General features: G+C 36.7%; 3 protein-coding genes across 3 annotated transcripts; all 3 read right to left on the reverse strand.

Moving 5' to 3' along the window:
- Nucleotides 1-2757: 2757 nt before the first annotated feature.
- LOC125498485 (secreted RxLR effector protein 161-like) lies at nt 2758-3429 on the reverse strand. The gene has a single exon (XM_048646701.1). It carries the CDS (start codon nt 3427-3429, stop codon nt 2758-2760), a length of 672 nt encoding a protein of 223 aa, XP_048502658.1.
- Nucleotides 3430-5368: 1939 nt separating this feature from the next.
- LOC130591886 (uncharacterized) lies at nt 5369-6899 on the reverse strand. The gene is made up of 3 exons (XM_057395837.1): nt 6486-6899; nt 5975-6367; nt 5369-5809 (listed from the first exon to the last, which is right to left on the reverse strand). Exons 1-3 carry the CDS (start codon nt 6897-6899, stop codon nt 5369-5371), a joined length of 1248 nt encoding a protein of 415 aa, XP_057251820.1.
- Nucleotides 6900-11015: 4116 nt separating this feature from the next.
- Nucleotides 11016-12385, reverse strand: LOC104897358 (F-box/kelch-repeat protein At1g23390; the record flags this gene model as incomplete). Its single annotated transcript, XM_010684217.4, has 1 exon — nt 11016-12385. A coding segment is annotated over one exon (1296 nt), but the record flags the coding sequence as incomplete, so codon positions are not given.
- Nucleotides 12386-12727: the final 342 nt, after the last annotated feature.

A 12727-nucleotide genomic window follows, 5' to 3' on the forward strand; every position in this document is an offset into this window, starting at 1 on the left:
ATAATCTGTCATTCACATCACCTCAATCTTAACCACTATACGAAGACATCCATGACATATTTATTTGCAAATGACCATACGTGAGATGACATGTAAAATATGGCATTTCGTTATCCACCCTCTCAACCAAAAAACGCATAAAAGTGAACCGAAATTAGGTATTTTTTGCACCTGCTTAAGTCTGACATTAGACAATGGGTTCAATCTTTAAGTTTTAACCACCTCATATATATAACTTATAAGCCCTAGTCCATGGACCTCAGGATGTAACTTTAGCTCCATATTCTCTATCTCATACTTTTTTTGTGAGAACAACCTACCATTAATCCATTATCCCCTAATGCGCAGCTTATACTCTGATAAAAATCGAACATAATAAAGCATGTCGTATAACATATATTCTCTCCAATATTATGATAACAAAGTATATCTCATCGTATTCCCTTTGACATTCTTCCCAACCACAGCAAGGAACATTATTTTATGTTCTCATCATCTATACCATTACTCTTTCACTCCATATATCCCACTTTTCTAAAATAATCAAAATTTTACAACTTTTTTAAAGGTAAACTTTGACTTTTTTAATTTAATACCATTCTAAAAGTTCTGATAAATTATAATGATATAATTTTAGAATATATTCTTTACAATTATAATAACTCATGCTTTCTTATGAGGATCACATTATACTACATATATACATACTAACAAGGTGTAGTTTTTGTTATGCGGCTCATATACAATGATACTTGGTAATTATGCTTGTTTCACTAGGAGTAACTTTAAATATGCGGCCTCCTGAAAAAAATTACCCTTTATGTGCAAAAATAAGGACTTACGTTGGTTCATGACACTAGTTATTGGTCATGAATACGCATTTGGTGACATCTCGAATCCCATACAGGGTCTAGTGAAATAATAATGGAGCGGGTGTCAGAGTGGTTTCGTCTCCACCATAAACTTCTATGTGGTGCGGAATCCTAGTAAAAGCAAAACACCCTTACTCTTTCTCTTCTCTTTTCGTCTCCACCATAAACTTCAAGATGGTGCGGGATCATAGTAAAAGAAAAACACCCTTACTTTTTCTCTTCTCTTTTTCTTTTATCTAATTCTAAACACAAAACTGATTCGACATGTTTCCTCCAAAAACCCTAACTCCCTATTCCCTAAGCAACGAAGAACACCTGCTTCACTACCAATTGACCGCCGGAATCCGGATCTTCACCGTCTCACCACTGCAGCTGCGCGGCACGAGTGACGACATCCTCAATCTTCAAGCACAATGAAGACATTACAGTATACTAGTGGGTGCATGTAGATAATGTAATCCTCCCTTAAAGAGGGAGCAGGGAGGTCAATGACTTGAAATTCGACATTTTTGTTGTCCAACGACAAGATAGGTATATTTTGAAAAAAAATTATAATTTATTACAATTGTTTTGGTTATAATGTCACGAACAATCCACATATGAGTGTGTAAGTGTTGCTCCATATCAAATATTAGGAGATGAATAAACAACTTAACAAGTTTGAGAAATTACTCCTCCTAGTGTCATTTAGCTTTATGATGGAACCTCCTTGTAGCTTGTAAATTCCACTAACGGATTCATGGAGCAAGAAATTCCAACAACATCATTCAAAATGAAGCAGCCAAACTAATGAGCTCTTTGACTAATAGAAAACCATCATGAAAATCAAGGATATCATTTGGGATCTTTGATCTCTTTCATCTATTCAACAAGGGAAGTGACCTTCAGAAGATGGAAAGCCAAGTTTGCATTTTACAATAGGAAAAGAAATCTATCTAATGATCCACCTAGCAGTTTTTTTCCTTCTACCTATGCTAGCTTACTAAAAGGGGAAAAAGCAAGGTTCATAAACCCAGTGAATATTCTTGGATGTCTATGTGTATTGCAACGAAGGTGAACCCAATAAAAATGTGCACCATACACCTATTGCAGGGACTAGGGAGCCTAAGTAAAGCTTAAGGATATAAATCAAGAAGTGGATTTCACATAAAAAGAAGACACTGATCACTATGCAAGATAGTGATGATCAAGAGCTATAAAAGATTTGGACATCGAAATTATGGGTTTATGGCATCCATTAATCCCAATGTTTTGGTGATGAGCTTGTGTACAACTACCCATTTTGTTTTCTCAACAGATTCACATAATTGCAACAATTGTTAGTTATGTTGGTTTCATTTCGAGCTACTACGTTTATGCAGAGAAGAAAAAGGACATGGATAAATTATAAAATCAATCTTGGAGTTTAACCATTAACTTAAACTTTTGATTGAGTTGGTTCTTTGACATGGTATCGAAAGAGCGTGACTACAAGGTTGTAGAATATTTTGGGGTAATTTATGTGGAAATTAAAGATTAAACAATATAAGAGATTATAAAATAATAGCACACATATAATAAGGAAGCAACTTACTTAAACTATTACATAAAACTCTTACACACTTTTCAAACTCTTTTATTTTGCTCTCTCTTTTAGAGCTTAGCACAACTCACGTTGGTTTGCTGCACGCTTTGCAACCAATGCACTACATCTATCTATACTACTATACCATACTATTCATCTTACAACTTTCACACTAAAATTGTTATTTGTCAAACTTTCCAACTATAGCATGTAGGGTGGGGGTAATAGGTGGCTTGAAAAAAATTCACTCAAGCATTAAATGGTAGCACCAAATCTTTTACCAAAGAGAAGAGAGTGGACGGTGATGTTTAACACTCCCCCTCAACGACTACTCTCTCTCAGAGTTAGTCTAGAGGTCATGCCAAGTTGTTTACGAAACTTTTCAAACTTTGGTCCTCCAAGACCTTTTGTGAATATATCAGCAACTTGGTCCTCCGTGTTCACTTGTTCAATTTCAATCTCAACCCGTAGAACCTTTTCTCGGACAAAATGATAATGTACCTCCACATGTTTTGTCCTCGCGTGAAAAACAGAATTTTCCGCTAAACGTATTGCAGACTGACTATCACAGGCTAACTTGATTCCCCGATCAATCGGTTGATACAGATCCTTTAGTAATTGTGTCAACCACACACATTCTTGTGTAGCCATAGTTGTCGCTTTGTATTCTGCTTTTGTACTTGATAGTGACATTGTTGGTTGTCTATTGATAGACCAAGAGACTGCTCCAGTACCCAGATTGAACACATAACTCGTAGTTGGCCGACGTGTGTTGAGATCACGAGCATAGTCAGCATCACAGTATTTGACAACTTCAATCTCTTTATCATTGTGGTACTGGATTCCATAGTCAATGGTTCCTTTCACGTACCATAATATCCGACGTACTACCTCCAGGTGACGTTTCATCGGTTTTTGCATAAACCGGCTAATCACACTCACTGCATATGCAATATCTGATCTGGTTAACGTGAGATAGATAAGACTTCCCATCATTGTCTGTACATGGTCACATCTTCTAGATCTTTGCCTTCGACTGAATATAACCTTGCATTAACCTCCACTGGAGTTGACATAGGCTTGTAATCGACCATTCCATATTTTTCTAGAAGATCACGGGCATATTTCTGTTTGCATAGAAATATCCCATCCTTAGTCTGCTCAACTTCAAGACCAAGAAAATGTTTTAATTCTTCGAGCTCCTTCATTTGGAAACGTACGGAAAGATTAGCTCTTGTTTGTTGAATCTCCTCTTCAAAATCTCCTATGATGATAAGATCATCCACATATACAAGAGCTATTGCCAACTTTCCATTTTGAGCTTTCACAAATAAGCTCGAATCAGCTGGTGCTACTGAATAACCACTAACAAAAACTCCGCTATTTTTCCATATCAGGCGTGTGGTGCTTGCTTCAAACCATAGAGAGCCTTCTTTAACTTGCATACATAGTGTGGATAAGACTGATTCTTGAACCCCTTAGGTTGATCCATGTAGATGTCTCTATCCAACTCACCATGTAGAAATGCATTTTTGACATCCATCTGACAGAGCTTCCAAGAATTACTAGCTGCAAGTGCTAGTAAAATATGAATTGTAGTAATCTTGGCAACTGGAATATAATAAATGTTTCATCGTAGTCTACCCCATATTGTTGAGAAAATCCTCGAGCTACCAGTCGTGCCTTGTACCTTTCAATGGTACCATCAGGTCTAGTCTTGACTTTGTATACCCATTTGCAAGAAATAAGTTGAACTTCTCGAGGCTTTGGCACTAACTCCCAAGTCTCGTTTTGGTGCAGAGCTTCAATTTCTTCTTGCATGGCTTTTCTCCAATCTCTGCTTCGAGCTGCCTCATCATAGCTATTTGGCTCTTTTACATCCTTAACCATTGCAGCATTTGCATATCTTGAATTTGGCTTTCTTTGCCTTGTATTCCTGCGTAATGCTGGGTGAGGTTCTTCTTCTTCAGAATGTTCAGTTTGTTGGCCTTTCTTCTTCAATATATCTATGATGTGCTCCTGTTTCCCATGAACTTTTCTCTCATTTTGTTGGTGTAGGTTGAGATATCTCCATCTCAAGACTACCACCATCTTGACTAGACTAACCTTCGTCTTTCTCGTACATCATTTTTTGAAGCTTTTCCTCGATCTCCTTCGAGTCTGGCAATAATATAGCTTGTGGTGACCACCAAGATGATGCTTCATCAAACACCACATTTCGTGACACGTGACATTTATCTGTTGTTGGATCACAACACCTCCAACCTTTCCTCTGATCATCGTATCCCACAAAGATACAACGAATAACCTTTTTATCAAACTTGCTACAATATGCTCAGGGACAAAGACGTAGCATACACATCCGATAACTTGGAAATGGCTCACTGCTGGCTTCATTTTTCTTAGCTTTTCAAATGGTGAGACAAAATCTAGTCTCGCTCGAGGTAATCGATTTGTCACATGTGTTGTTGTCCTCATACACTCAACCCAAAACGTGGTGGCACGTTCTTAGCATGTAACATGCTTCTGCATGTCTCTGCGATATGTCGATTCTTTCTTTCAGCTACTCCATTTTGCTGTGGAGTATTTGGACAAGTGAGCTGGCATCGGACCTCGCAATCTTGCAAGTATTGGGAGAACTCTCTGGATGTATACTCTCCTCCGTTGTCGGTACGTAGGCATCGAATTTTCTCGCCAACTTCTTTTTCAACTGTTTCCTTAAACAGCTTAAACTTGCCAAATGCTTTAGATTTTTCTTTCATGCAATCGACCCACACAAATCTTGAAAATCATCAATGAAAGTTATCATATAATGTAAGCCACTCACTGAATGTTGCTTTACAGGACCAAACACATCTGAGTGAACCAACTCATAAGGTTCCTTAGATTTGAACTTCGAATCTTCATATGGAAGTTGATGTATTTTACCAAATTAACATCCAACACAAACTATATCTTCCTTGATATCTAGTTGAGGAAGACCCTTAAGCATCGACTTCTTCATCGTCACTTCGAGCTTGTTGTAGCTCACGTGACCCAAGCATGCATGCCATAAATCAGCTGTCTCATTTTTCCTCGCTTTGTCTACATATGTCGTTTGAGCAGACATCACATAGACTGATTCAGGACGTCGTCCCTCTAAGATAAAAGAAGAATTTCCTTCCATAGTCTTGTACACCTTCACGTCACGAGGACCGAAAACAACATGGTTTCCGGATGCTGTCAGTTGTGAAACTGACAACAGATTCTTTGTCATACCAGAAACATGGTAGACATTATCTAGCTGAACTTGCTTGTTGCTGAATAGTGGAATCACCACTGCCTTGCCAATATGGGTTATTGGCAATTTTGAGATGTTTGCTGTTATCACAACCTAACCACGCTTGTACTCGGACATGCTCATAAATTTCTCTTTGTCTCCAGTCATGTGATTGGAGCAACCAGAATCAATGATCCAATTATCTTTGTAATTGATCATCTTGTCATTGATTACGATAAGTGCAGCTTCCTTTGGCTCCGTGTTGTTGGGTTACACTACCTCGCTCCATGTCGAAGATCTGTTCCTCTTCAACTGCGTAGGATGCTTGTGCATCCCACTCGACTTCACTTCGGCTTTCATGCTCCACCGAAGCTGCAGCATTCCATCGCTGGTTTGACCAAAGTCTCGAGCATAGTGTCCCTTCTTCTTGCAGTTATAATACACGACATCTCGTCGTGTTTGATTTTTCCCTTCCTTCTCATCCTGTTGTCGATCTTGTCGAGCTCCCCCTCGATGGAAGCCTCCTATACGTTGTCCTTTTTCGAATCCCCATGACTGTCTGTTTGACTTGCCAGGTTGATTACTTGACTCGCATATCTTATCACCTCCCTTATTTGACTTCTTGTTGCCAAAAAGAGCTTTCTCTTCATCCTTGACGGAAACTCCAGACATCTATTTTCAGAGCCTCCTGGTTGGCTAACACATTCTCAAACTCAATTAGAGATGGTTGTGCAGCCCAACCTCGGATCGTCGTGACAAGACTACTATATCTAGGCTTTAAGCCACGGACAATAATCCTGCGCATCCTCGTTTTTGTGATGGGATTTTCAGGATCTAACTTTGTGATGTGCTCACACAAAGTTTTAACTTTGGTGAAATACTGGTTCACCGTCATGTTGTTCTGCTGGATCGACAACAACTCATTCTCGAGAAGCTGAAGTTGAGCATCGTTCTTCTTAGAGAACAAAGCTGCAAGGGTGTCCCACGCCTCCTTGGGTGTCTTCGCATCCTTGATGCGGTATAACAACTCATCCTCGACGGTTGCTGCTAGCACGTACATGGCTCTTTCGGCCCTAATCTTCCACTTCTTTAGTTCTTCTGGATCGGTTGGTATTGTAACTTCACTACCACCGACTATACCCCCAAAGATCTTGTCCAAACAAATAGAATTGCATAGGTGTGCTCCACGTACTATAATTTCCATTGTTGAGTTTCTCAATATTATTAGATGAACTAGCAATATCCGCCATCTGTGACTTGGTGTTGCCCAAATACACACAAGTAAGCTTGGTCCTTGACCAACAAGTTTCACAATCCCGGACTATGCACTAATGAAAAATCACCTTGCAATACAGTCCCCGACCGTTAAGATAGCCAGAAATATTTTTGACTATACCGTTGCGATAATATCAGTCCCTGACCGATATTTGCCAAAAAATGGTCCCGAAAAAATTTAACAGAACGAATGACTCTTGATACCAATTGTAGGATATTTTGGGGTAATTGATGTAGAAAGATTAAACAATATAAAAGATTATAAAAATAATAGCTCACATATAATAAGAAAGCAACTTACTTAAACTATAACATGAAATTCTTACACACTCTTTCAAACTCTTTTATTTTGCTCTCTCTTTTGGAGCTTGGCACAACTCACGTTGGTTTGCTACACACTTTGCAACCAATGCACTACATCTATTTATACTACTATACCATACTATTCATCTTACAACTTTCACACTAAAATTGTTATTTGTCAAACTTTCCAACTATAGCATGTAGGATGGGGGTAATAGGTGGCTTGAAAAAAATTCACTCAAACATTAAATGGTAGCACCATATCTTTTACCAAAGAGAAGAGAGTAGACGGTGATGTTTAACAAACATCACATATCACAAGTTTTTCTCGTGTCTCAAACTAGGAGTAGCATGAATTTTTATTAATATTCTTTATGGGATGATCAAAATCAACTTGTCATATGCCAAGAAAAAGTCTGTTTATATAAAAACTTCGAATTTTGCAAAAACATTCAAGATTGTGAATTTTTATCATATACTCGGGTATACCATGTTCATGGTATACCTAAATTATTTTTTTTGCTCATTGCTTATTTGAAAACCTTCAATTGAGCATAATTACATAATAGATAAACTCGAACAAATGAACAAAGATAATCTTAGGTGTATACATAGTATACTCAGAATGCATGATGAATGTAATCTCAAAGATCCAACAAAAGAACCAAGTAAATAGTACTTGGGTATTTTTATATGTTAATACCAGTTAAAAGAAAGCTGATTTGAGAGTTGAATATAGAAAAAGATGCATTGAAGCCGTAAAAGAAAAAAAAAAGTCTTGAAGTGCTAAAATGTGGAACCCTAATCTATAAGGGTATATTTGTCGCATTGGGAAAGCTGATTTATTCCCAAAGTTATTATCATGGGAATTTCATCAAACAACTAAATAATACTACTTGGAACTCTCAAATCTCAAATTATATTTGGTAATATTGGCATTGGGAAAATTAAACTAATTTTCTTTTAAGTCGTCATGCACTCATGTGCGAGAAACAGTAAGGTAAAAAATTTTACTTTACCTTTTACACTATATATATATTTCACTTTAGAACTACTTTTTACTACTGCCAATAGAACAAATACAAATAAAGACTGTTAAATTTTCCCAACACAGCATCAATATTACATAACAACTTTTGAAATGTGATGATTATCATACTATCTCATATGGACAAGTGCAAAAACAAGTATATAGTGTGGATGAAAAAAACTTTGTTGGTCTAGCCAGTAAGTAATCTCCACTAGAGATATATGTTAATAATTACTGGAATCCAATTCAATAATAGTCGAGGCTCCCTTGGAAAAAAAAAAAAGAAATCCTCATATTTGTGTAAATGTGAGGGTAAAGTACTAACAAGAGTTGGCTCAATTGGTAAACAGTTTGATGTCGCTTAAGGGAGGTCTCGAGTTCGAGCTTCACCGTATGCAAAAACTCTTGTTGAGAGACTTACCCACCAAAGCTAGGTGTGCGACCCGGATCAGACTCGGATGTAGTCGGAGCAAAGCTCCGGTAAACGGGTGGGAAACCAAAAAAAAAGTGTGTGAAGTGACAAACATTGTACCATTGTGGTTAGACTGGTTTCCGTCTTACAAATACGTAGCTTTTCTTTGCACTACTTAGTCTTGCCGTCTTGGGCTGCATTTTGTTTAGATGCATGCCCTGCTTTATCAACACAAGATATGGAGAAGAAGCCTAGCTAATTATATGTCTTTATGAGATTTCATGTGTAGGCCTTTTTGTATATGGGCTATTCATAACTCATAGCATTCATATTTTTTTTGGGTGGCTGACATAGTTATTGACCCATCAAGGGTTTTGATATACTATATGGAGTACTACCTCCGTCCTTTATTAATTTACCCACTTTGACTTATAACACTATTCATCTTTATTACTTTGACCGTCATTTGTACTTTATATGTAAGAAAAATATAATCATGTGTGATATTGTTTGATTCGTCTCAATATGTAGTTTTGGAATATTAAATTTTTATAATTTTTACAAATACCTAATTAGAGATATTATTACTCAAAGTTTTACATCGACAAATGTGAAAATTCAAAAGGAGTAAACTAATAAAGAACGGAGGGAGTATATAGTAGTATATACTTGAGATGAACTTCTAATTGTGAATTACATGAAAGATATTACCAATATACTATATCAAAACTTCATGGGTCATAGTTCTAATTGTAAATTACATGAAAGATGCCATGCTCACTAAAACTAGTTGGTATTTACCGCAATCATCCTAAATCGTATTGATTTACGAATGTCATCCTTGATGACTTAGGATGAAAAATAATTTATTCACGCTAGTGTCCCATTGCACCAATGTCATAGCCTACCTTTTTTAAAGCCTGTCTTAGCTTCGTGATTTGTGACCGTTAAACCTCCATTACATATATGTATTCACATTTCACACATAGAGATATAACTTTTCTTGCTTTACCCCTCATTACCAACCTAAAATATATATATAAAGGTGATATTCCTATGTACACAGTACATACTAGTATACTACACCATAATGCAACTTACATGGAAAACAAAGCAGCAAATTAGATCGCCAACGTCGATTATTTAGTTGATTCTCAGTTTAATATAGATGATTGTACTCTATCTGCTATTCATTCTATTCCTGTAAACGATAAGGTTGGAGCTCCTCTCGTGCAAAGGACCTCATAACCTTCTTTTCTCCTTACCTTATAAAAAATGTAAAACTATATAGTTCTTATTTGGAGTTCCATAATTGAGACTTGAGCAAAAAGGACCTCATAACTTTCTTTTCTCCTTACCATGTAAAACTATATAGTTCTTATTTGGAGTTCCATAATTGAGACTTGAGCAAAACACAGTCTTAGATGTAAATAATACCTAATGTACAATATAAGTTGCACAAATATCATGCATGACTTACTGAAAGAAAGTAAACGAGTAGAAAGGAAATGAAGATGGCCATCAAGACTCAAAGAAAGTAAAATTGGTATTGACAATTGAAAACATCTATTAGGAATAAAATTCTGCCTACAGAAAGTTGGAAAACACGTTATTGGGGAGCAAATAGTATCTGACGACGTGAATATGATGGCCATTATGAGTAAATGTTTTTCTTTTCTTAAATCAAGGTTAATCTATACAAATATATTAAAAGGCGTGCATAAACAAGTAATTGTGTCACGTAAAATAATTTTTTTAGAAGTTGCATAGTATATATAGGGTTTGATCCGACGACCTCAAAAACATAAACTAAAGTGTTAACCATTTGACTAAATTGTATTTAGTATTATTATTGTAACATACTCCGTCCGTTTCCTAAAGATCTTCCCACTTACTGTTCCTACATATACCAAGGAAAATCAAGTTGTGTGAGGCATGGTGTGAGTAAAGTAGGAGAGAGAAAGGGGTTAAGATAAATAAACAAATAAAAAGGGGTTAAAGTAGAAAAGAGAAATGGAGTAAAATTGAATTAATAATGTAATGGTGGACCATATGATAGTGACATGAGAGGGTAAATAGGGAAATTTGTTTTGCCAAATAAAGAATAAAGCAAAAGTGGGAAGATCTTTTGGAAACACCCTTAAACGAAAAGTGGGAAGATCTTTAGGAAACGGAGGGAGTATTATATTAATAAATGAATTTCTTTCTTATCCGGGAAGTAGCCCAAACCTAATAACTAGTTCCTAATTAAAAAAACAGTCTAACTATGAGTAGATGTTGACCACAAAGAACAAGATAAGTTACTAAAATGTGCAATTGGTATATTTTGAAATACAAAAAAAGATGTATTGCATCTACAGCATATAGTTGAATATCATACATAGGATTTTGGCACAAATTTGATATCTTTACAATGCATTGCCTTGTGCAGATTATCAATTCCAACTCTACCACAGCTCATCACCATTCTTTCTCCGATTTTGCTGTCATCATTCTGCACCAAATTCTTCACACTCCTCCATTTGCATTTTTTTCCAACTAATTCACAGAAAATAATTTCTGCTGGATCTGAAGTGTTGTACAAGTAAATAAAATCTTTAGTTGTTAATAATGTGATTGAAGATAAATAATAGGAATTTTCCCCCTTCAATTTCTCCAATAACTCATATGGGATTTCTCCAATCTCATTAAATTCCATCGTTTCGAGGTTAATTTCCCAGAGTTTAAGGGTTTTAACGTTTTCAGCATGTCCAATTAATCCAGCAAGGATTAAATCGTCACCGGCAAATCCGATGGCTGAAAAATATATACTTGGGTCGGGCCGTAGATCGTACGGCCCGAACCAAGTCTTAGTTGTCGGGCAAAAAGAGTATGTAATGCCAGTTGCCTTTTCTGTTACATACAAACTGTGTTGATTGGATGCTAGGGAAAGCCACGTGGAGGCCGCCGAATCTTTTAGGATGGTAGGCATGGATTGACAGGTGGACCAATGAGAGGTCTCCAAGTCATACATTTCGACAGTAAGAGGGTCGTCCCAGTAGCCTGAGGCACCACCTGCGACAATAACATAAGACCCAACGAGAGCAACTATAGGATCCACTCGCCATGTACTTGGCGCGGGGATATAGTGCCAAGTAAGATGAAGAGGGTCCACCGAAAAGAATAACCCTTCTAAGGAGAGTTCGTAAACAAAGGTGGATCCCGAGGATTGAAGAGATGAGATATGTTTAGTTGGATTAGATGATCGACATATTTCAATCCACGAACTTGATCGCGGGTCATAGGCATGGGTTGTAATTTTCTTGGATAGAGATTTTGTGTTTTGTGTTTGAATTATAAGCCAAGGCTTAACTTTGTTAATATGGACTAAAGAAGAGGAAACAGCAAATTCCCATGACTTGGACGCACGAGCAGCACAAGCTAAATCGATCAAAGGCACACGTGCGAATACCTCCTCTAAGAGGTCACCATGGATAGGAGATGGAGATCCTTGGTCGCTCATGTCTTCAACCTCAATGTCTTTTTTCTTCTTCTTAATTTGAATTTCTTTCTCACTAGACTTTGTTCTTTCAACAAGTTTTTTATTGTGATAAATGAAATGAAAAGTGTTTTCATAAAGTTTGTGGCTCAATAGCCAATTTATATAAGAAAAAGTTAGTGGTTTTTGCGTGTATTATGACCAAATGGATATTTTGATTTCCTACTTATATAACTTTATCTTTCTCCGGATATTCAATGTTTATCCAATGAAAAAAATATATTCAAAGTTTTTGTCTGAAAAAATTTGTGTAGCATAATCGACTTTGGATTAGATGGGCCCTAGTGTGGATAGAGGTGTGAATGGTACTATGATAATTGATAGCCAATTAGCCACCCCCCAAGCGTACATGACTTTCAAACCCGCGTAGCCACTTGCCTAACCACTTTACAAGTTGATCAAATAATTAAAGGTGTTCCCGATTAATTATAATTCTCCATAACATGTTAGATAATGTGTGTCTAAATTCCAAAA

Source organism: Beta vulgaris, chromosome 6, assembly GCF_026745355.1.
Source record: "Beta vulgaris subsp. vulgaris cultivar EL10 chromosome 6, EL10.2, whole genome shotgun sequence".
NCBI classification, from domain to species: Eukaryota; Viridiplantae; Streptophyta; class Magnoliopsida; order Caryophyllales; family Amaranthaceae; genus Beta; species Beta vulgaris.

Coding starts and splice junctions, on each gene's coding strand:
- LOC125498485 (XM_048646701.1), bottom strand. CDS start 3,429: ATGGGAAGTCTTATCTATCTCACGTTAACCAGATCAGATATTGCATAT.
- LOC130591886 (XM_057395837.1), bottom strand. CDS start 6,899: ATGGAAATTATAGTACGTGGAGCACACCTATGCAATTCTATTTGTTTG. Junction 6,368..6,485: donor CGAGGATGCGCAGGATTATT/GTCCGTGGCTTA, acceptor CTCTGAAAATAG/ATGTCTGGAGTTTCCGTCAA. Junction 5,810..5,974: donor GATCTTCGACATGGAGCGAG/GTAGTGTAACCC, acceptor AAGCGTGGTTAG/GTTGTGATAACAGCAAACAT.